Below are 24,650 nucleotides of genomic sequence, written 5' to 3'. Positions count from 1 at the left end.
ACTTGCATAGGAAGAGGTGCACACATCTTTTAGGTCTGTATGCAACAGTTATAAATGAGACCGCAGGTCCTCAGCATAATTGCAACTAAAACCGCCCACAGTCACCCACACCTACAGATTTGAGTCATAAAATACATCAAGCAAGATGCACCAAATGTGGGTGTTTTAGTATGGAAAAAAAAAAAGAAAAATGTAAGTCTCTTAATAGAAAGCTCCTGTCTTTTTGCCATCTGATTTTGAAAGTGCCCCTTTTGCAGGACAGAATTGAATTTTTTCCATTCACAATTTTACATTTTAAGTTAAAATTTGGTACATGAATATATTTTTACTTTTTTAGTGTTTTACTTTTAATACATTTAACTTAAGAGTGTGTGCAAATGCTATGTTTATTTATAGTTTATTTAGTGTTATATGAACAGAAACAGTCATATGCCTGCAGTAGTTATAATTACTTATTTTTAATCAGTTGATAAAAACAAATCTGTCATCGCAGCTGCACAACATTGTGGCTCTCATTCCAATATCACACCCAAATACGTGTACATTTACAGCATTTATCAGACACACTTATCCAGAGCACCTTATAAGCACCCACATAAAAATCGCCATAATGTGCTAATCATCAAGGGATTTTAACACCAAGTCCTAGTAGATATACAACCCCCAGTTTTTCTTTCATTTTTTAAAAAATATTTTATTTATTTTTTTTCTTTCATTTAAGTGATGCTGCACTATTCATGGCTAAGTCAATTAAAACATACAGTGGTCTGAATCCATCCAATCACGGCAGCTCTTAGTGGTGACATCACACCGACCAGCAACCTGTCCTCAGGTCGATAACATGAACTCATTTCTCAGCACTGACCAAAACAATCAGTGTATACAATCAGCACTGTAATATCATGACATTTTTCATTTATGTTCATGTACATGTACAACCGTTAAGATGCAAAATGTTAAAAGTTGTTAAAAGTGTAATAAAGACTTCCAGAGGTCAATAAGAAATCATTATTAAAAAACAGGAAGTGGAAGGATACTTGTACATCCATCTATTATTATAATGTGCACATAAAGCTTCTTCATTTAGAATACTTTTCTATGTCAACTTGCTGAGCATTCAACCTGCTGAGGCGCATCGTTAGCTCCTCCTTGAGGCTTTCCTCTGCTTCAATCAAACTGTCTTTCCATGCTAGAAAAAAAAAAAAAAAGACTACAGTGACTTCATGCTGTACATACAATTGGCTCACTTTCATCCAAAGAGCAGCTTTTCTCATGGCATAACTGTTCGTGATATGAGTAAAGCATTGACCTCATCCAAAATATTCAGGGTGATGCACTACTGCGGCTAACTGCTGTGATTTACACTGTACTGAAACTGAATAACTGGTAGTTTAAACCATACCTGGGTGATAACAATGGACAGGAACAGAAAATTTTACTCTGGCACCGACCCCACTGTCCATGTCTTCAAACTCAGGGGGTTTATGCCTGTTTTTCTTAAACCACTCATCGACAGCATTTCTCTCTGAGACACTGGTACTTGCCTCTGTGGACAGTAAATAAAATATAATCTGTATTATAAAAAACATATTTATCTAAGCAGGTAAAAAAAACTGTAATTGTTATTAAGAATAGCAATGAAAGATCACCCACCCAGGTCTAATCCAAGCAGGCCAAGAATACGTCTGCTCAGAGCGCGTTGGTTCTCTTTCTTATTTTTCTGCACTGTACTCTCCAGCACATGATTAATGAATTCAAGCTTGATGGAGGCTTTGAACTGCTCGGTCTTGATAGAGCAGGTGGGCTCCATTTGATGACATCTCTTCAGGATTTGTCTGAGTCGCTCTTCAGCATTTTCAGTTGGAACATTGGAGGCTGCCTCAGTGCCAAATAATGTGACCAGACAGGAAAAGGCCTTCTTGAAGGCAGCCTGTTGAGCATCCTCTTTTGTGGAACCTGAGGAGAGTCAGCCATAGCAACCAGACAAGTCACAAAAAATGGTGCAACTGTCATCCTTGAGTAAGGGGCACGAGGCATAAGTGCACAACTTTATTAAACATAACCAGAAGAGAAGATGAAGAGATCCCCCATGGGGTCAGCCATGGCTTCATCAGGGTCGCCTCTGATCATTATTTTGTGTTAGTACTCTTCAAAACCAACATCAACAATCATTAATTTCACCTATAAGTTAAAATAAAGTAATTCACAGAGACAACTGTGTAGGAGGATTTGAACTCAAAAAGGCAAAAGTGATGCATCGTGTAGGTCCCTTGCCTTTCTGTAAATAAGAGTTTTGATCAGGATTAATGGTGTCCACAATATTGAGAAATACAGGCAGATGCTCATCCATCTTGCCAAACCATCAGCATTAGGTCCCTGGACATATGCTCCCAAGTGTCCTGTCTCTTTTAGGTTGACTTCATGGGAGGAGTTGAAGCCTAGGGTGGTAGTAGCCTAGTGGGTAAAACACTTGCCTATGAACCAGAAGACCCAGGTTCAAATCGCTTACTACCATTGTGTCTCTGAGAAAGACACTTAACCCTAAGTTGCTCCAGGTTTCTTCTGTCCCTGTAATTACTGAGTGTAAGTCGCTCTGGATAAAGGTGTCTGATCAATGCCATAAAAACCTACCTACTGCCTATTGGTCCATCTACCTATATAAAGTGACTTCAGATGGTGTTTGGCAGGTCCCCAGCATCTGCTAGGCTCTTAGACTTTTTGGGAGGTGCCCAGGGCTCATGGAGATCTGCAAGGAGCTCCGATGGGGATCTCATTTGTGCATGTTGCTTTGTGTGATAGACCCCTTTGTTGTTAACATGTTAGCTTTGTCTGTGTTTATGTGCCCTTTTCGTTAACCTTGCGTGTTTGAGTTATCCCTCCTGGACCACCCTTCCTTTAGGCTGTTCTGATGTTGGTTCTCTGTACATCTTAGCTCACTGTAAATAAAAGCACTGTTTGTAGGCGTTTGTTTGGTGTGTGTATAACAGTGGATGTCTTCCTCTCCACACCCTTGTCATGTTTCTCTGAACATCAAATCTGGCTGGGAAGACTATAGGCACAAATGATCTTTAGTTAATTCTCTTAGATATAGCTAGAGGAGAGCTAGAATTGATGCTGTTTTAAAGGCAAATCAGTTATTGATTCTATTTTAGATTTCTCTTTTATTTATTCAATACAATTTGAAAGCAGCCTTTAAAACAGCCAGGGTTCATCCAATCCTAAAGAAACCCACCGCTGATCCTACAAATATCAACAATTACCGACCAGTTTCTCTCCTCTCATTTGTTTCTAAAATCCTTGAGCGCTGTGTCTAAAATCAGCTATCACTTTATCTGTCACAGAACAACCTCCTGGATCCTAACCAGTATGGCTTCAGAACAGCTCATTCTACTGCCCTTCTCGCTGTTTCTGAGAAGCTACATGCAGCCAGATCAGCAAAACTGTCATCGGTACTTATTCTCCTTGACCTCTCTGCAGCCTTCGGCACAATTAACCACAAGACTCTCTAGCCTATCCTGAAGAGGCTTGGAATTCGTTGCTTCCTACCTTGAACCAAGTGACATGGAAATGATCCACCTCTGCCTCACGTAGACTCTCTACTGGTGTCCCTCAAAGCTCAGTATTAGGTCCTCTACTTTTCTCCCTCTATACGAGATCACTTGGTGATGTCATTTTCTCACATGGATTATCCTACCACTGCTATGCTGACTTTTCCTCCCTCAGATCTACATGTTGCTTCCAAAATCTCTGCATGTCTAACTGACATCTTATCTTGGATGGCAGCCCATCACCTCAAACTCAATCCCACCAAAACTGAACTAATATTAATTCCAGCAGATTCTTCACCACATCAGGATCTTTCTATTTACCTGGACAACTCGCAGCTCTCTCATTCTTTTGTAAACCTGCTTTGTGATCATGTGAACAGGTCTTCATTTTCATTGCATAGTTTTTTTTCCCCACTCACCTTGCTCCTCATAGACAATCAGGCACTTAACAACTAGATTGACACTAAACATCTTGTCTTTTTCTTCAACTCTCTCCTCTGGAAAGTGGAATGACTTCTGAGAAAAGTGTTGCTTAACTTCTTTGATTGAGTTGGTGTCATCTATAAGAGGTCAATCATGCCTTTCAGGTTTTGTTGCACTTAAGGAAACACATCAGAGTTAAGTATCTGAAATTAAAAGGGAAAATCTACCTGCATCTGGTCGACAGAGGCCAGCTGCAACAGCAAGCAAGTGGAAAGTTTTCCGACTAGCTTCCTTTTTGCTTTTGTAAAAGCCTGGACCCTTGATGATGTAAGAGTCCAGCTGAACGGTGACTGTGCAGGTGAACTTGTGCTTAACTGTGCACTCGTCACAGGTCACCGTAGGAGGTTTGAGGTTGAAAACAAGCAGCATCTTCTCAATATCTGACAAACACATGCAGATGACACATTCACATAACAATATGTTTTTTTATGCAGACCAGTATATGGTCCAGCAGTACCTTGAAATTCCATTTTGGCCTGTTTTTCTAGTGAAGGTGTTAAAACGTCTTTAACGAAGCCATCTGAACAAGCAGCAAGACTGGATTCAGTGATCCTCTGACTGCTGCCGGAAGAAATGCTATCCTCTGGTGGTGGACAGGTCTTCGGCTCCTCAAGAGTTGGCACATCCCTTTGTGCATCTGACTCAAATGGTTCTTGACAAGGTCAACATATTCACATGTTCATTATGAAGTAAATTCCAAATCACATGAAAACATGTTTTAAAAAATCAGAATATACCAAAATACAGAAAAAAACAAGTGTTTGAGACATACCCACTTCATAGATTGGAGCTGATAGGCCACATGACTCCAAACGCTCTTTCAGGGCTCCTTTGTAATTCTCATCTCTGACAGCCTTGCATTTGAGAAGCCTAGATAGTTGAAAGAAAGCAGCCTTAGCTGCCTGCTGTTCAGCCTGCTTCTTTTTGGTAGAGCCATCTAAATATAAAATTACAGAGCAGCACTGTATAAATATAATACTAAAATGTAGCACAATATAACAAATAAATCAGCAGCAAGCAACATCTTTCTTTCTTCTGAAAATATACTGCCTCCTTGTGGTAGAACACAAATAAAACATGGTTTCATCTTTTTTTGTTTTCAAGGGCAGCCATCTGAGGGGTTCTACTTGCTCATGTTTGATCATGTCGAAGCATGAGAACCATACACAGCAAAAAACAGCGTTAAATTTAACACTTCAGAGTTCCATCATTTTTTACTACACTAAACTATTTAGTGTAAAATTACAGTGACTCCACCCATCCCAGGGTAACAAGTCCATATGGGTGGTACACAGGTACCAAGTAGATAGTCCAAATTAGCTTCTTACTCTGATCGACTGCTTCTGTATGTTCAGTGATAAGTCATTTGCTGTTTATTTCATTGCTTTGAATTTATCCTTCAGCCAGTAGAAAGAGCTTTCATATATCATCTCCGTTTCATCATCTACCCCCATTTGGTTCTCAGCCCTCGATATTAGCATAGTCCTCTCAGTGCAGCATTGTGCTGCTTTATTGAATCATCTGTACATTTCACAACTCGCCAGCAGTTTGTGGAGATTTAGTGGAATGAAACATTTTACTTATTTACATAATATTTACATGACATTATACATTATAGTGGAATACCAGAAATATAATGAAAAGAATAAAGGGATCACCTTTGTCTTTAAAGGAAAAAGTTCCACTAAGTTTGAGTCTACACAGATATCCATTTGGACCTTTGCTGCGTTCTTCTAAAGGCAACGGGAATCCAGATGTCTGAAAGTGCTGCCAGACCCTTTCTTTTGCCTTGGAAGCTATTAAAAGAGGTCCAGCAAAGAGGTTTACAATTCATCACAGCATTTATCAGCTCTGTTGGCTGAGAATAAACAAGAAGTCAATTAATAAAACCTATATTATACCACATTCAGACCTGCTTTGGTTTCATCCAGTCCGAAGCAGATGGCCAACATGCTGTAGGCCGATTCTGTGGCTTTGTCCTCCTGAACATGCTCAGATGCAACTTCATTGTTGAGGACCAGTTTTACACACCCATAGAACCTGGCTCCTAATAAAAATGTACAAATGTCAATGTTGTAGACTGTGCTAATAGTACCATCAAGAGTAAAATCCCACAGTGCTTCACAAATGCTTAAGCTGGTAAAATGCTTATACAAGTGTTATATGAATATAACATGTATTGGAATTTAATTTCTCTGTTATGGATACATAAATGTAAAATCTACTTGTGTAGATTATGAAGACCTTCAGAAGCCACATTCTCTGATTCTTTGGCCATATGTTGTGGTTGGTTGCCATCTCTTGTGCTTTGGTGTGGTGTATCCAAGGGCTCAGAGGCCATTGATGCATCATCCAGGCTGGTATATTTTGTGTGCTGCTCAATCTCTTTTTTGAAATCTGGAAAAGACATGAAACCGCAACCATGACTGCATCTGGAGTTGAAATATTGATAATGACAAATTATCTGGCCTTTGAAGACAGATAAAGAGGTAAAGCTTTTTTGTACATCCAACATGTGCTCAGTTGGAATGAAATCTGGGGGATAGGGAAGCCAAGTTGATACCCTGAACTCTTTGTCGTGTTCCTGTAACTATCTGTGTTAAAATGTTTCTGTGCAACATTCCATATGTAAACAGGACTCATTGTATTTCCACCAGCTTGTCTTTTACCAATAAAACATCTGCTCCCATCACTTATTCAGTAAACAAAAAAGGGATCCAGCATTCTGTATCTACAGTAGTTTCAGACCTTATGTAAAAATAAGGGAATGAAGCAAGGTAAAAAGAGGCTGTGTCCCATTGGTAACCCCTAGTGGCAGGTAGCTGCTATGGCAGGAATATGAAAATGCCAAAACCCCCTTGAAGATTTGGAAATTCATAAAATACGTATTAATTATTAGTGATTAGTTAATTAATTCATTTTACTAATTAAGTGAAAGTTATTAAATAAGGTATTCTTTACCACACTTAGATGACCCCTTTTGTGTTGAGTTGTATGACGGATTCTTGAGACCCAGGGCATCCAGGCATTCCTTCAGAGCACCCTTGTGATTTTCTGCTGGGTCAATCTGACAATTGAGGACCCCAGACAACGCAAGGAGTGACACTTTAGCTGCTTGCTGCTCAGCCTGTTTCTTTGTGGTTGCTCCAGCTAAAAAATACAGATACAGATTTTAAAAAATGTAGTAACTACAGACCATACAGAGAGATTCAAGTCGACCACCTTCATCCCTAAAAGTAAATGGTCCTTTGAGCCTGAGTTTGCAGTTGATCTTGCCATCTGAATCTTTGCAGTCCTCTAAGGGCAACGGGAAGCCAAACTGCTTAAAGTGCTCCAGGACCAGTGTTTTATGGCAACCTGTTAAGATAGGATGGATTATCTCACAAAATGTTCCCCCCTGGTTCTGAGTAGTATTGTAGTATTGTACTGAGTAGTACTCCTTGTCTGATCAGTTGTCCAATTCAGGCCAAGCTGACAGGCAACTTTTTTGTAAATGGATTCAGTGACTTCTTCCTGGGTATGTCCAACCACCTCAGCCACTTCAGTGTCAAGGGACACAGTCACACTTCCATAAAACAGAAAGTCTGAAATGAAAATAATAACTTAGAAACACAATTTAATGCATTTGACAGATAACAGACACAGTGTCTTAAAATCACCATGAGAATCAGCAGTCGCACAAGCCGCTCCAGTCTCCTCCGGCAGGTTCTTCAGGTGAAGCAAGGCTATTTTTGCCACTTCCTGGTGGGCGTCCACTTTACGTGCACACACCTGTTTGCCTTTGAATGACTGTCCATTCACCAGTACTTGGCCTCTGTAACCTAAAGCATAAAAAAGACAATATAAACCAAGAATTTGGGAAATATAAAGGGAAATGAATCCAATTAAATATTACCATCGCTTTCAGGAATTTCTGAGAACTCAGGAGGTTTCCACTTTTTGCTGCGCATCATTTCAATGAGATGATTCTTATATTTTCGAACTTTTGTGCTGAATTCAGGATCTTCTGGTGCCAGCACTAGATAAAAAAATGCATTCATCTTTTAATCATGTTTCTCAAATTTGGTTTCCATGCAGATGTTTTCACTGTGAACCATCTCTCTCCTTACTCTCAGCCTTCTCCAGCTGATCGACCCTTTCATTCAGGTCAGTGATCTGCTGCTCATGATGGTCCACTCGCATCTGTAGCAGCTCCATCTGTGGGCCAAGTTTCTCTTGAAGGTCTGTGTTTTGCTGTAGAAAGGTCCTGATGCCCTGCAGTTCCTCCTGCAATTCATAATCACTGTTCACCACCATACAATACATTGCATAGAACAAATGATGAAAATGGTTGTATTGGTGCCATGATCTTACTTCAACTCCTTCTTGATCACTCTCATAGCGCTGGATCAGTGATTCAATTTTCTCCTTAAACAAATGTTGTTCTGCTTCCAGGAATGTCTGGTAGTTTTCACGCATGCTTTGAAGCGGTTCACTGAAGCACTTCTCAAGCAGGTCGCAGAACTAAAGAGTACATTAAGAATCAAGGATAAATAAAGTTATATAGGGCTGTGACTCGTTACCTAAATTTTTTTATATGGTAACTTCATGGAATAGTCATTGGAATGGGTCTTCTGGTAAACTGACATTTACGTTTCACCAGTATGGTAGCCATGTTGGTATCATTGTCAGGCCAAATACCTTGTCAACTTCGTTGGACAGGTCAGTAATCTTCAGTTCTTCGACATGTTTCTCTAGAAGGCCAGCCAGGGTGCAGACCATGCTACAGTACTGCTGTAAGTTCTGATCACTCACATGCAACTGAGGGGAATGCATCAGCTGGTTTCTGACATGAATCACCTGCACAGAGATGGCAGATGTCAGCTCCTACTGAGGACTAATAATTTCATGCCATGATCTGGACGATGTGGTTTTGATTCTGATTGGTTGGTAGGTGTGTATTAGTATTCAAACAGCATTCCAGATGAAAGTGCTAACTATTGTTACTAACTGTCATTGACCAATCAAACAGATGGCCAATCTTTGTTTCTTGCTCTGAACAGCATAGTGGAATAAACATAACTGATTGGCTGGTGCTTGAGGAGCAGATCGGAATCCAAACAATCGTGTCAAGCTTTTTTTTTTGCGACTTGACAACTGTAACTCTCTATGGTATTAGTACATTTTTACTCTCTTGGATGAAGTTGATCCAAAATGCTGCCTGCTTGAGTTGTTCCTGGTAGTACCTGGTACTAGAATATAGACTTAAATTCAAAATTTTACTTGGTTAAATCCTTAAATGCTGCTGCACCAGCCTACCTTGCTGAGCTGCTGGCCTTATACAAACCTTCAGACTAATTTTGTTCTTCTAAATAGAAATTATTTGTAGTACCTAAGTCAAACAAGACAACTAGGGGTGATTGTGCTTTTGCATGCATTTTGAATGCATGTATATATCATTTTGAATGTCTTCACAGCACATTGGTATGACATTGCATTATATTTAAACTGTGCTATAAAAACAAATTGATTTGATTTGACTTTGTCTCACTCATGACAACAAAGGTGGTTTAACTCAGCAGAAACCTGACTGGCAGCTGCATTAGTTTATTTGCATAAATGTAACTGATTGGCCAACCAAACATCTTGAATCTAAAATTATTTGTTACATTGATTGATTTTAAAGGCAAACACAAAAAAAACGAGACATTAGTGGGAGCAATATAGAACGTACCTTTGTGATGGGTTCAGGGCGTACAAATTTCTTAAAATAAGTGCAATTGCTCATTAAGTTGAGGAGCGCAGCAATATCAAAATCCTCAAATTTGCCATGGCCTTCATGTCCTCCTGGCATAAATGCCTGCAAACACACAAACATTCAAGCTGATTTAAGGAAAACAGTACATGTAGTACTTCAAACATAGTAATTATCTGGCAACTCAGCAATTAATTTTGCAGGAGGCGGGAAATGTAATCTACATGCACAAGAATTTCTTGCTCTAAACATATCCCGATTTCTAACGCATTGTTTAACCTAACATTGAAAATAAGGAAGTGGACTGAGTGAGGACAATGTTTATACTAACTTCCAATCCTCTGTTCTGAATTCACAATACATAATTATTTAATTAAGTATTTATTAAACAAATAACTTTACAATCAGTAGTTAAAGGGACAGACACCCTAAAGCAACTCAGTGTAACTCCACCCCTCCCCTCCACCCAAGCCCATATAGGTGGAACACAGGTTCCAAACAGGTGGTCCATATCAGCCCCACCTTAATATGAACCCAAGAACCCAGGTGAGGGTTCTTTTTTTTTTTGCTTTTACATCGGTCTTGGTGGTCCCTTAATACTGTATCTGAAGTCTCTTTCCAAAATTCAGCCATGATACAGAATTACAGTCACACAAATATGACCTTTAAAGTTTGGTTTAGTCATTGTAGCTGCACAGATATAAGGAACGAATGTCCACACCTCATACTGATGTTTCGTAGACAATTTATTTCAAACACCGCAAAAACGTGTGCGCCTTTTTGGATCACATGCAGATCTCTGAGCAAAGCACCGTCCCCACACACTGGTGCTGCCCACTTCTCACTAAGGGTGACGGTTAAAAGCAGAGGACATATTTTGTTGTGTCACTGTGTGCTGTGGTGCAATGTTTCACAATGACAATCACTTCACTTTCACGCTGCTCCGTGAAACTGTCTATTCTCCTCCATCCACGATATTCCAAACCCACAATGCATCAGTCTCGCTCCGCCCAATGCTGACTAGGTGGCTCATAACAGCCTATATCATGGTGTGATTTTCACCCTCATGACCCTAATCCTCTTAAAATAGGAAATAATGTGAACCTTTTTTTTAATTATCAATAATGTGACAAACATTATATTCATTAAAAAAATAATGCTCTCTCAAGACAGCTACAGTTATTGAGAGATGTTTGAAGGCTTTCAGATGTCTCCTCAGTGGAGTTATTGTTTATGTAAAAAAATTTGTATCAAATTAAAGTAGATTGAAATGTAGTTACCAGGACAACAAGAAAAAAATTGCATTTATCAGATGCCCCCTGGAGACACTCAGGGTTAAGGGACACAATGGTAGTAAGTGGGGTTTGATTTTGTAGTCGTCTTACCCTGCTAGATGTTTAGAAGCAAAAGGCCTCATACTGGTTAAGGTGTCCCTGAGCAAAGTACCATCCCCACACACTGATCCCCAGGCAGGTCTTCTCTCCCAATAGCTCAGGTTGGCCGGACGGCCAGCTCTAGAAAGGGTTCTGGTCATCCCAACTGTCTTCCATTTAAGGATTATGGAGGCCACTGTGGTCTTAGGAACCTTTAGTTCAGCAGAATTTTTATTAAAATCGGCCAGATCTGTGCTTTGCCACAATTCTGTCTCTGAGCCCTTCAGACAGTTCCTCATGAATCTCATGAGTCTCGTTGGCTCTGACATGCATTGTGAGCTGTAAGGTCTTGTATAGACAGGGGTGTGTCTTTCCTAATCAAGTCCAGTCAGTATAATCAAACACAACTGGACTCATGAAGGTGTAGAACCATCTCAAGGCTGATCAGAAGAAATGGACAGCACTTAATATATGAGTGTCACAGCAAAGGGTTCATCCCCACACACTGCTCCCTGGGCACCTGTCATGGCTGCCCACTTCTCACTAAGGGTGATGGTTAAAAGCAGAGGACACATTTCGTTGTGTCGCCGTGTGCTGTGCTGCAGTGTTTCACAATCACTTCATTTTTCCCAATACTTTCCGTACCCACTGTATCTGGGTTTATAATGTGCATGCAATACATAAATGTCTATGATTAAGAAAACTTACCTTGGCCACCTCCCATTTCAACTGAGGCCAGAGACAAGGCTGGCAATTTCTCCAGTGCACAGTTTTTGTTTTGTGATTAGCCAAGATAGCTTTTGCCCATCGACAGCACACAGGACAGGAATCCGGAACCTACCCAAAAAAAAAACAATTACACCACAGGACACCCCGAGCAGATGAATGAGAATTCATTCAGAGATACAGACTCGCTACCCTTTTGGGCGCTTTGCCCCATGCTTTGCCATCACATTTATCTTGGCAGGCGGCTCCATTAAGGGTCCCGCTGAGTTCGCCTCGAAGAGAAAGGTGATAAGTTTCGGTTTCGTTTTCGAGGAAGACCCGCAGCCGCCGCCTGAGAATCTGAAGAACCTCGTTCGCCTTCAGCCAGTTCCTGTAGTCGCCGTCCGCGAAGCGGTTCCCCGCTTCCATGCCGTCACCTGCGCCGAGGGCACGACGCTTCCCTCGGGAGACCCGGCGAGAAGCAGCCGCTGGCGGACCCGCCTCCTCCGACACGTCGCGGCACGTCACGGTACTTTACCATGGCAACAACATTAATAACATCTATAATATGATATTAAAAAGCAATGAAAGGTGCAATGAGAATGAAGAAATCGAGCTTTCAATTGATGACAAGCATAACAATTAAAAATGAAAATTTATTTCAGTGAAGCAAAACATGAGTAGGATGTGGCACTCGTAACTTATTCTTTCATTGAAGAAGACGGAAAAGAGCGGCCGTAAGATCAGCTACAACACCCCCACCTCAATTTTTAATTTTTATTATTGACGCCTACAATTGACCAGCAATAGCTAGCTTTACCCACAAATTTATATATTAAAAAAAAACCCATATTATAAAAACCACATCACAGTGGGTTTTAATTACTTATTATTTAATATATAAAGGCTTGTTTACCATAACATATGTATTCCAGAATCATTCCAGGTGCTCTACCTTGAGTCAAGCCTAGCGCTGACCGCCCAGACAATTATCTAGTCAGTAATTAGTGGTCAGTGCTGATGACGGACATCCTCTCCTGGGGTTTTAGACTGTAGCTTTTCCCTCGTACAACAGATCCGATCTATTTCAGTCTTGAACTGGTCCTTCAGATCAGCGTGATTCTGAAGGAAACTGCAGAGGTGCTGAAGACTTTCCAGGTCCTGAAGGATGACAGAAAATAAAACTTCACAGATTCAGGGGTTTATTGTCAATATATTTACATATTTATGACCTGATAGTAATGAGACATGAAAAGAATGTTAAGTTGTAATAAATCTGATCATTCAAAGCCCCTATGAATTCCTCGATATGATCTCACCTGCACACCAATGGATTCTTCTTCATCAAACTGAGTAAGAATCTCACATATTTGCTCCCTGATCAACTCTGTTTCCCACTGGCTGATGTATTCTGGCTCCAGCCTCGTCTCCTGAGACCCATCCACAGCGTCCACTCCAGGAATGTGCACAGACCAGTCAACAGAGAGCATCTGAAATTCCACAGCAATGCATCATAACAGGCATCAAACACAACAAGAAGCAACCCACACACCTCCTGTATCTGCTGATTGGCGGCTGCCGCGGCTGGGATGTGGCAGAGCTGCAGAAGAAGCTTCTTTATGCTCTTCTGGTAGCGCTCCATCCACTGCGCTGACACACGCATCTCGCACGAGTGCATCAGCTCATTCCTCGAGCGAATCACCTGCGGGGACAACTCTGCGGTTTTTCCACTACTAAACAATAGTTTATATTAAAACAAACCCAATTTAACACTCTACACATTTCAGTCTGTACATAGATTTATACCAAAAAAATAAATATGAAAGCGAAGTGATTGTCATTGTGAAACACTGCAGCACAGCACACGGTGACACACATGTGTCCTCTGCATTTAACCATCACCCATGGTGAGCAGTGGGCAGCCATGACAGGCGCCCGGGGAGCAGTGTGTGGGCACGGTGCTTTGCTCAGTGGCACCTTGGCGGATCGGGATTTGAACCAGAAACTTTCTGATTATGGGGCCGCTTCCTTAACTGCTAGGACACCACTGCCCCCTTTATATATATATTTATATATTTTCAGTCTCTCAGCATGCACCAAAACCGCCGTCATATTTGGACAGGATACGAGTGAAGATGCAGGACTTTTGCGCTACATATGGCTGTAATAACAAGCAAACGAAGAATTAAAGAATCAAAATAAGATTTTATTTTATAATCTATGTTATGAAATGAATAAAGTATGTTTTATGAATAAAGTATTGTGGTCTGAAAATGTATTGTGTACAGTTCATTGTCTATAGTTCTCTATAAATCTATACAAATGCCTGTTGCTTTCGATAAAAGCATAAATATAAATGAATGAGTGTAATGCTTTTCATGAAGATGGCCAGGGTCTTTCAGCTAACATTGCTGGCCTTTTTTCAGGTGTTTGTATTTGCATTGTTCTGCATGTATTGAGAGTGTAGTTTAAATTTATTACTAATGAAAAAATAACATATGCAGATTCAATTTTAAACATAAAATTATGCTATGTTTACAAAAAAAACCTTCAATTTTTTATCAATTAATGGTTTGGTCGTAAATACATCTAAAACCATCAAATCTAATGTTGTATTCTACCTTGGCCCTGATGGATGTTCATTCATTTAAAAGGAGCAGTACCCAGTCCCAAGATGGTGGTTCTGTTGACTCATTCGCTCCCACAGAAGCCCCATTCAACACAACATCTAGTGTATATATCTGTGCAGTCTGTAAATGGGCGCCATGTTCAGACCAAACCAAACGTCTATACAGCATCCGGATAGATCAGCATTAGTCCCACACACTTTAATGGGTTTAATGGGAAAGACTGAATGTGCAGAATGTGCAAATGTAACAGATTTAAGTTTTTGAAGCCTAATGCCATATTGAGTTAATGAATTGTTTTAATTTCCCTTTTTTAATTAATTCATTAAATTATATTTATTTATTGATGCATTTATCATTTTCAGCTTTTCAGAGTCAGTTTTTTTGCTGTGTGGTGTCTCTTGAGTGAACCTGCAATATTTAGTATACAGGGAGTGCAGAATTATTAGGCAAATGAGTATTTTGTCCACATCATCCTCTTCATGCATGTTGTCTTACTCCAAGCTGTATAGGCTCGAAAGCCTACTACCAATTAAGCATATTAGGTGATGTGCATCTCTGTAATGAGAAGGGGTGTGGTCTAATGACATCAACACCCTATATTAGATGTGCATAATTATTAGGCAACTTCCTTTCCTTTGGCAAAATGGGTCAAAAGAAGGAATTGACAGGCTCAGAAAAGTAAAAAATAGTGAGATATCTTGCAGAGGGATGCAGCACTCTTAAAATTGCAAAGCTTCTGAAGCGTGATCATCGAACAATCAAGCGTTTCATTCAAAATAGTCAACAGGGTCGCAAGAAGCGTGTGGCAAAATAATTGGCCGTGAACTGAGAAAAGTCAAGCGTGCAGCTGCCAAGATGCCACTTGCCACCAGTTTGGCCATATTTCAGAGCTGCAACATCACTGTAGTGCCCAAAAGCACAAGGTGTGCAATACTCAGCTGAAAGACGACCACCACTGAACAAGACACACAAGCTGAAACGTCAAGACTGGACCAAGAAATATCTCAAGACTGATTTTTCTAAGGTTTTATGGACTGAAATGAGAGTGAGTCTTGAAGGGCCAAATGGATGGGCCCATGGCTGGATTGGTAAAAGGGAAAGAGAGCTCCAGTCCGACTCAGACGCCAGCAAGGTGGAGGTGGAGTACTGGTTTGGGCTGGTATCATCAAAGATGAGCTTGTGGGGCCTTTTCGGGTTGAGGATGGAGTCAAGCTCAACTCCCAGTCCTACTGCCAGTTTCTGGAAGACACCTTCTTCAAGCAGTGGTACAGGAAGGAGTCTGCATCCTTCAAGAAAAACATGATTTTCATGCAGGACAATGCTCCATCACATGCATCCAAGTACTCCACAGCGTGGCTGGCAAGAAAGGGTATAAAAGAAGAAAAACTAATGACATGGCCTCCTTGTTCACCTGATCTGAACCCCATTGAGAACCTGTGGTCCATCATCAAATGTGAGATTTACAAGGAGGGAAAACAGTACACCTCTCTGAACAGTGTCTGGTAGGCTGTGGTTGCTGCTGCACGCAATGTTGATGGTGAACAGATCAAAACACTGACAGAATCCGTGGATGGCAGGCTTTTGAGTGTCCTTGCAAAGAAAGGTGGCTATATTGGTTGCTGATTTGTTTTTGTTTTATTTTTGAATGTCAGAAATGTATATTTGTGAATGTGGAGATGTTATATTGGTTTCACTGGTAAAAATAAATAATTGAAATGGGTATATATTTGTTTTTTGTTAAGTTGCCTAATAATTATGCACAGTAATAGGCACCTGCACACACAGATATCCCCCTAAAATAGCTAAAAGTTTTTTGGGTTCATTGAGAACATGGTTGTTGTTCAATAATAAAATTATTCCTCAAAAATACAACTTGCCTAATAATTCTGCACTCCCTGTATGAAGGCCAAACCAAACAAATATGACTCATTTACAGGACCCTGCAGGTATAAAGCACTGATTCTACCTCACTCCATCACTCCCTCGTTCCCTCTGCCGCTCTCTCACCTCTTTGACGAGACTCTGGTCAATGAAAGAGAAGTGGTCGCAGAAGTGGAGGAGATTGAGGAGGGCGGCCGCATCGCACTGCTCCGCTCGAGTTACGTCTGTCTGACCTCGAGGCATGAACGCCTACAAATCAGTGAGAAACGTGGGAGACTCATCAAAATAATATTGCACGGCCATCATGCTCGAACACAATGCCATGATATCATTTTCTGGCATAATTAACAAAGAATGAATAAATTGCACCAGCAATTTATCATTGATTTAACATGAAAATTTGAAATGAAGTGAATTAATAAACCAATGAATTAAATTATAATACAGAAAAAATATTATTGTAGTTTTAGAAGATAACTCCCACGCTGCCGGTACCTTTGCCACTTCCCAGTGTTCCGAGGGCCAGAGCCAGGGCCTGCAGTTGCCCCAGTTCACCACTGCTGCTGGGCTGGTGTGGTGCTTCAGAATCTCCTGCATCCACTTGCTGCACACCCGACATGCAGAGCGCAGCTGCACCAGCGAGAGGAGAGTCACACCATGCACATTTTCCTCCTGAGATTGGGTTTAAATGCTATCGCTAACTGAGACTTATTTCAATTATTCATTGACCTTTAGTGACCTTAGTGGGTCTTGATGCTTACACACTATGAGCTCGCTTGGCACTAATAATCACAAAGCAGATCATACACAGAGTCGTTAATGAGCACATGGCAACATACGCATGGCCATCATGGCTGCGACCTGTACAGCGTATTAAACGTGTTTGTTACCTTCTGCACAGTGGATGCCATGTCATCCCGGGGCTCACCGAAGGCACAGAAACGAGCTCAAAATGTGCGGTTGCAATTAAAAACGAATTTATGGCGACCACCTGGCAATGAGTGACACACGTTAGTTTGCTCAGCACGAACACTTAAAACATGGTTTTTAATTTGGGGTATTTGCATGCAGGAGTATAAATACATGCAAGCAGAATTTTGGGGCACCGCTATACAATTTATAGGTTTCATTTAAGGCAGTGGTGGCCCAGTGGGTAAGGAAGCGGAAGGTTGCGGGTTTGAATCCCAAACCGCCATGGTCCCCTTCATCAAGGTACCGTCCCCACACACGGCTGACCCCTGCTCACCAAAGGTGATGGGTTACAAACTTCGTTGTGTGCACTGTGTGCTGCACCGTAAGTACACACCTTTAGAGTAAGCACACAAGGGTATTTTTTATTGGCTTGCATGTATCTTAAAAGTGAATATAAATCTCAGGCCAAATGTGCATCTCATTTTTAATTCACATGGATAAATCTGGGCAACACACACGCATGCATCCGGCACAGGAAGCATCCGATTCGAACCCGCTTCCTCGGCCGCTACATAAGAGAAATGTGTAAGAACCGTCGGCCAGAACCAGTTCGGACGGGTTCCGCCCCGACCGCATCCCGCACACCTGGTTCCCCGTCGGCCTGCAGGTGCTCCTGCAGCGGGCCCTGCCGAGCGCGGCGTGGCCGCGGACGGCGGCGTCGTGAAAGCGCTTCATCTCCGAGTCGAGGAAGTCGTGCAGCGCGCCTTTCAGCGCCAGCAGACAGCACCCGGCCTTCAGCCAGTTCTTGTAGCCCGCGTCGTTCAGCCGTGCGCGCAACTCCTCCAAGATCATGGTTCGGCGTGAGACCAGGAAAAACTTCTCCAACTCGCCCCAGTGTTACGGAGAAACTGGTGACGTGCCTTCTTTTCGGCAGCAGATTCGTCTGATTTTCATCAAATTGGAATAGAATAAAATAGAAGTATTTTCTATAGAAGAAAAGAAAACGAAACAAAACCATCGTCCGTGTCCATTGTTTTATAGAACTGTGTAAATGAAATAACGCGAATAAGCAATGGACGCAAAGATTGCTTTTCTTTTGTTTAATGTGGCGCTTATCCAGCTGTCTGTCACTTAGGAGGCGCTCTCTGAAATTGACGAATCTGCTGCTGTTTTCATGTGCCGGAAAACAAGGTAAAAGACGTGCAGATCACTAGTTGACGTAGTCACCGTAGTCACCAGACGTAGTCACCAACCCCCCTCGGCTGTCATTCGTAAAGGAAAAGTTTTTTAAAAAGGAGGAGGAAAAGGCTGCAGGACGCCGGACTGTTTCGGCCTTTTCCGAAAGGGTCTCCGAGGTATAGGACCACTGCACAGGGTCCTCGTTTTCTTCATATTTCTTACCGCTGTGACTTAGTTTGAGGTATAACGCTTCCTTCACCAAGGCACCACGTATAAATCTCACATTCTGTCACGGGTGCAAAAAGTCTGAATTTATTGGGGAGCGGGAAGAAGTTATGATTAGGATGATTCTGTGTCTCAGGAGTAAGTCAAAGATAAATAATGGACATAATTGAGAATTCTTTTTAGCTATGAGCTATAACAGGTTTTGGTTCATCACTTTTTGTTCATCATCATCATTATTATTAATAAAATGAACATCATCATTATTATTATTATTAATAATAAAATGAACCGACTGTAGGACATTGTTGTGTGCCTATTTGTCTTTAAGACGTCGTGGCACTTAGTTAGACGCAAGGTGGCAGCATAACAATTTCTTTTTTTTTTCTCAGTTTAACTGTTTCATAGAAGGATGCTGCAACAAACCACATACAGATATCAGGCTCAACTGCTTAAAAATATGATTTATTTTCAACTTTCAGAGTCAAATGCTTCCACTCCAGACTTACAGAATTGCATTACAGAAGAGTAAGAATAATAAATATAGATATACATTATATACATTTGAATATTTACATTTTCAAACATGGGCCAATAACAATAAGATATATACATAAAGCACTTTTCTGTCACAAATGGCATGTATAGAATATTTTAAGAATCCCTTTATACCACACGCGTGCCACGCCCATGTGTGCTTGTTGCCAGTGATTTATATGCGAGGTTGGGTCACCACTTCTCTCAGGCTATCGTGGGCGTACTGGGCTTGTTGTAAATCGTAATGGTTTTGTAGAAGCTGGGGCGCAGGGTCCCCGATCTGTGGGGAAGGTGGTGCCGGTGCGGGTCCACCGCCTTCGGCGCCATCGTGCTGTAGCTGAAGTTTCTCCACGACGGCCGTGGCGGGTTGTTCTGCATCTGGCCACATGCCGGCGACTTGGAAAATGTTATGGAATAGCTGCTGCTGGGGGCTCGGCTGCTGGAGGCGTGTGCTGCCATCTTATAAATCTGACCCCTTCTGTCCATGGGTCCCGGGTAAAAGACGTCTGAAATTAAAGACATGTTGATTAGCGTACTATCGAATTTACACGTATGTCCTGTAAATAAAATGGCAACAGGAAACTTACTCTGTGTCCGTAGCTGACTGTGTTCAGTGACCTTCTGGCCCGCCCCACCACTGACGTCAGAGTCGCTGTCATTGAAGTCACTGTCACCTTTTCCACTGTCCTTCACACTGGTCTGATCGGTGGAGCCATCGCTGCTGTTGACAGAATAATAGAAATAAGCATTGTGCAGACGGACTGACGGACGGAGAGACGGATGGATGACCGATTTGCCCCGCCGTCTTACCGGATTTGTAACGCGTACCTGCCACCTTGCCAGGCCGCCACGGGCTCCCGCTGGGCCTCGCTGGCGGGGCCGAACACCTGAAAGGCAACAGCGTGTCATAAAGTGAAAGTGAAGTGATTGTCACACGTGATACACAGCAGCACAGCACACAGTGCACACAGTGAAATTTGTCCTCTGCATTTAACCCATCACCCTGAGTGAGCAGTGGGCACCATGACAGGCGCCCGGGGAGCAGTGTGTGGGGACGGTGCTTTGCTCAGTGGCACCCCAGTGGTACCTTAGCAGATCGGGATTCGAACCAGCAACCTTCTGATTACGGGGCCACTTCCTTAACCGCTAGGCCACCACTGCCCCAAAGATGGCGCTTCTGGTGTCAATGTGAGTTCATGTCTATATTTCTACATTAATACACAGCACTGGGCAAAATACGAAACCGCGGTTCTGCCGATGTCAAACGAACCAAATATGGAAGGACCTAGACAATTCATTACAGAATTTCCTTATTTCCATGAAGCGGGGACATGATGTGTGTCCCACGGTTGTATTGGTGATTTATAGGAGCTTTTCCAGCTTTTGGTGAACTGTTTGGGGGTGAAATTGACTTACTTGCTTTACCGAGTCGGCGCCGGGCTCCTCGATGGAGTCGTCTCGCGTGGAAGACAGCTGTTCGGTGACCGTGCTGTGCTGCTCGGACGTGTCGCTGTCGGATTCCGCCGAGCTGACGCTGCGGTTCGAGAGCGGAGACTTTTTCACGAGCCCCCCCGCGACCGGCTGCTCTCCGCGGCAGCGGCGGTGCGAAGACGCCACGCCCACGATGGCCACCAGCAGCAGGCCGCACCCCGCGCCGAGCAGCGCGATGACGACCAGGGAAGTGTCCACGTCGGACTCCTCGGCCGCCACGCCCTCGGACTCCGGCGCCACCGCCAGCGGCTCGCCGCTCAGCCCCATGTCTGTGATGACGAAGCGCAGCGTGGCCTCGCACGACAGCGGCGACCTCCCGTTGTCGGTGACGGCGACTCGGACGTAAATGATGTCCCCGTAGTCTCCGGACAGGGCGGACTTCAGCGCCATCTCCCCGGTGACTCTGTTGATGGTAAACGCTTCTCGTCTGTCCGCGAGGATCCTGAAGTTCAGCTCGGCGTTGACGCCCTCGTCGGCGTCGCGAGCTCTGAGCGCCAGGGCGAGGTAACCGGCCGGGGCGCCGAGCGGCACGGGCACGTCGGCCGAGCCGTTCGCCAGGACCGGGTGGACCATGAAAGGCGCGTTGTCGTTTTGGTCCACAACCTTGACCCTGACCACGGCCACGCTTGACCTCTGTGGCGTGCCGCCGTCGGCGGCTCGAATCGTCACGTCGATCTGCTTCACCGCCTCGTAATTAAAAGTCCCGACGGCGTACAGGGAGCCCGAGGTGGCGTCTACGGTCACCAACGACGACAGCGGCGCTCCGGCGACGTCGGCGTCCACCAGCTCGTAGGTCACCTGGCCGTTGACCCCCTCATCAGGGTCGCGGGCCACCACGGTGGCGATGTAGGAGCCCGGCGGCTTGTTCTCCATCACCGACACGTCGTACGCCGGCTTGCTGAACAGGGGCGGGTTGTCGTTGTCGTCGCCCACCCTGATGGTGTACTGCCTCGCCGTCCGGAACGGCGGGGAGCCCAGGTCCTCGGCCACCACGGTCAGGTGGTACTCCGCCACCTTCTCTCTGTCCAGGGCGGCCGCGGTCACCACCATGAACGCGTCTCCGTAGGCCTGCTGGAGCCGGAAGTGATCGTGCCCGCTCAGACTGACCCGCACGTAGCCGTTGGCGCCCGAGTCGCGGTCCGAGGTGCTGATGAGGGCCACGAAGCTCTCCACGGCCGCGGTCTCCGTGATGCGGGCCGTCCCGTCGCTCGTCCACGTCATGGGCTTGATGCTGATCTCGGGCGCGTTGTCATTGACGTCCACCACGTCGACCACGACCTTGCACGTGGAGGGGACCGAATTTGGACCCAGGTCGTAAGCCTGGACGTCCAGCTCGTACGACGTCCTGCTCTCGAAGTCCACCAGCGACTTGAGCGTGATGGCGCCGGTGTCGGGGTCCACGTGAAAGGTGTCCCTGACCTCTTGGCCGCACTCCGCGGCGAAGTCGTACCTCACCTGGCCGTTGTCGCCGCGGTCCGGGTCCGAGGCGCGCACCGTCACCAGGAGGAAGCCCACGGGCGCGTCCTCGTGGACCTCCACCCGGAGCACGTCGTGCTCGAACACGGGGCTGTTGTCGTTAACGTCCACGACCGCGACGTGCACGGCGAGCGAGCCGGACCTCGGGGGGGTGCCGCCGTCGCTCGCGGTCACGCGCAGCGCGTACTCGTCCTGCGCCTCGCGGTCCAGCCGCCGGACCAGGACCAGTTCGGCGAACCTGCTGCCGTCCGCCCTGCTGCGCACCTCGATGCCGAAGTGGCTGTTGCGGGACACCCGGTAGGTCTGGACGTGGTTGTCCTCGACGTCCGGGTCCAGCGCGGCGTCCAGCGGGAACCGCGTCCCCACGGCCACGTCCTCGGGCACGTCCAGGCGCGTCACGTTGCGCGGGAACTCCGGCGCGTGGTCGTTCACGTCGCGCACGCTGACCTCCACGTGGACCAGGTGGAACTTGTCCTTGGAGAAGACGACCACGTCGAAGGCGACGAGGCACCGCGTGGCGCGGCCGCACAGCGTCTCGCGGTCGATGCGCCGCGCCACGGTGAGCAGGCCGTCCCGCCGCCCCATGCCGATCAGGCTGGAGTTGGTCTCCTGCATGAACCGGAAGCTCGTGTCGGGGTCCTCGGCGGGGTCGAGGTTCAGGTCCTCCGACAGGTTCCCGATGAAGGTGCCCGGACTCTCCTCCTCGTGGGTGGAGTACTTGGCGGTGGTCGCGCCGGCCGCAGACAGCGCCAGGAGCAGCAGCGTCGCCGCGGGCGTCGTCTCCATCCTCCGCTCTTCCTGTTGACCTGTGATGGGGAGCCGGTGGCCGGCGGCACGTTTAAGCCGCCCGTCTATGCAAATGAGGGGCTTCTCCGACCAATGGCGTGTCCCCGAAACCCGGCAAACGGGACCACCCGAGCGTCGCCCAAATGGCGACACGTCACTCCCCTCGCTGATATACACAGATATACTACTGCTGCGCAAATTATGGAAATATGACGTCACGTAACGTGTTAACTGCTGGTAGTGGCCTAGTGGGTAACACACTTGCCTATGAACCAGAAGACTACAGAGTCCCAGGTTCAAATCCCACTTATTACCATTGTGTCCCTGAGCAACATTTACATTTACAGCATTTATCAGACGCCCTTATCCAGAGCGACTTACAATCAGTAGTTACAGGGACAGTCCCCCCCTGGAGCAACTTAGGGTTAAGTGTCTTGCTCAGGGACACAATGGTAGTAAGTGGGAATTGAACCGGGGTCTTCTGGTTCACAGGCGAGTATCTTACCCACTAGGCTACAACCAGCAAGACACTTAACCCTAAGTTGCTCCAGGGGGGGACTGTCCCTGTAACTAGTGATTGTAAGTCGCTCTGGATAAGAGCGTCTGATAAATGCTGTAAATGTAAATGTAGTGAACCAGAAGACCCAGGTTCAAACCCCACTTACTACCATTGTGTCCCTGAGCAAGACACTTAACATCTAAGTTGCTCCAAGAGGACTGTTCCTGTAACTACTGATTGTAAGTCGCTCTGGATAAGGGCGTCTGATAAATGTAAAATGTAAATGTGTTCAAGTTGTGATCAGTAGTGCCGAATAACAGAGTTGCATATTTATTACGTTTATTATGTAGTTAGCAGGTCTGAGCGAATTGGGGTTTTTTTGGGCTATTCTACAACATTGTGTATACAGTTTCTAGTGTGTGTGTGTGTGTGTGTGTGTGTGTTTTTGCTGGTGGACATACAGATGTTTAGGTGCTGCAGCGCTTTACTGCCGCAGGTCCGAGCGGTGTGAAGTGCAGCAGCTCGCCGTTTGTCCGCCTGGTGAAACCTCGAGGTGCTAAAAACGTCTCCCGCTTTTAGAATATTCAGATTTTCTTCTTTTTTTTTTTTTACACCTTTCGTCATGCAGAGGACTTCAGGACTCGAGTAAAAAACCTCGTTTCACCCATCACGCCAACAATGGGCGGCTGAATCGACTCTTTAACGTGTAATTAGCGTGAGAGAAGGAGACTCCCTTCGGCTAAACTGCCCCCTTTCAGCCCTGTAATGACTTCCGAGGAGCTGCATTGTTCCCGGGTTGAGGCTCCTTCCGTGACCTCCAGGGGTTTTGGGGGGTCCCCGGGGCGCGCAGCGCGCCCACTCCCGTCCACGCCACGGCGCGCCCAGCTCCAACCTGCTCCTCCGCCGGCATATGGCATCCGACAGAGAGTTTTTAATCCCCCGCGTCTATTGTGAACTCACGTCCTCACCCCCGTCCTCACTTTCACAAGGTTTAAAAGAGCTCCCTTAAAACGTTACTTTTGTACAACAATTCTGCGTGGATGGGTGCTCTTCTGGAGCAAATTGCAATTAACTGGCTGTATAATAAAGTCCGATACTGTGGAGAAATGGGGATTCTAGAGCCTTAGAAATAAACATTGTGATATAATCAAACTAAAATGCGCTACTGGCTAAAGACTGGCCAACAATTTCAGT

General features: G+C 44.8%; 3 protein-coding genes across 3 annotated transcripts; all 3 read right to left on the bottom strand.

The window, feature by feature from the left end:
• Positions 1 to 438: 438 nt before the first annotated feature.
• On the bottom strand, positions 439 to 12,387 carry LOC114791173 (uncharacterized). Its single transcript, XM_028981791.1, has 21 exons — positions 12,057 to 12,387; positions 11,847 to 11,975; positions 9,745 to 9,870; positions 8,712 to 8,870; positions 8,385 to 8,534; positions 8,141 to 8,297; positions 7,927 to 8,049; positions 7,691 to 7,852; positions 7,469 to 7,615; positions 7,254 to 7,388; positions 6,993 to 7,181; positions 6,276 to 6,428; positions 5,944 to 6,078; positions 5,690 to 5,827; positions 4,804 to 4,968; positions 4,489 to 4,683; positions 4,199 to 4,411; positions 3,968 to 4,108; positions 1,654 to 1,956; positions 1,403 to 1,546; positions 439 to 1,189 (listed from the first exon to the last, which is right to left on the bottom strand). Exons 1-21 carry the CDS (start codon positions 12,270 to 12,272, stop codon positions 1,080 to 1,082), a joined length of 3,390 nt encoding a protein of 1,129 aa, XP_028837624.1. The 5' UTR covers positions 12,273 to 12,387; the 3' UTR covers positions 439 to 1,079.
• A 94-nt stretch (positions 12,388 to 12,481) lies between these two features.
• Positions 12,482 to 18,357, bottom strand: LOC114791174 (uncharacterized protein CXorf38-like). Its single transcript, XM_028981793.1, has 6 exons — positions 17,912 to 18,357; positions 16,850 to 16,984; positions 16,481 to 16,603; positions 13,396 to 13,545; positions 13,163 to 13,333; positions 12,482 to 13,004 (listed from the first exon to the last, which is right to left on the bottom strand). Exons 1-6 carry the CDS (start codon positions 18,116 to 18,118, stop codon positions 12,855 to 12,857), a joined length of 936 nt encoding a protein of 311 aa, XP_028837626.1. The 5' UTR covers positions 18,119 to 18,357; the 3' UTR covers positions 12,482 to 12,854.
• A 904-nt stretch (positions 18,358 to 19,261) lies between these two features.
• Positions 19,262 to 22,957, bottom strand: LOC114789877 (protocadherin-8-like). The gene is made up of 4 exons (XM_028979305.1): positions 20,621 to 22,957; positions 20,015 to 20,091; positions 19,792 to 19,925; positions 19,262 to 19,710 (listed from the first exon to the last, which is right to left on the bottom strand). The coding sequence occupies exons 1-4, from the start codon at positions 22,955 to 22,957 to the stop codon at positions 19,409 to 19,411; spliced, it is 2,850 nt and encodes a 949-aa protein (XP_028835138.1). The 3' UTR covers positions 19,262 to 19,408.
• Between the last annotated feature and the right edge of the window lie 1,693 nt (positions 22,958 to 24,650).

This window comes from Denticeps clupeoides, chromosome 5 (assembly GCF_900700375.1).
Source record: "Denticeps clupeoides chromosome 5, fDenClu1.1, whole genome shotgun sequence".
Lineage (NCBI taxonomy): Eukaryota > Metazoa > Chordata > Actinopteri > Clupeiformes > Denticipitidae > Denticeps > Denticeps clupeoides.
This window is presented reverse-complemented; position numbering and strand designations above follow the sequence as displayed.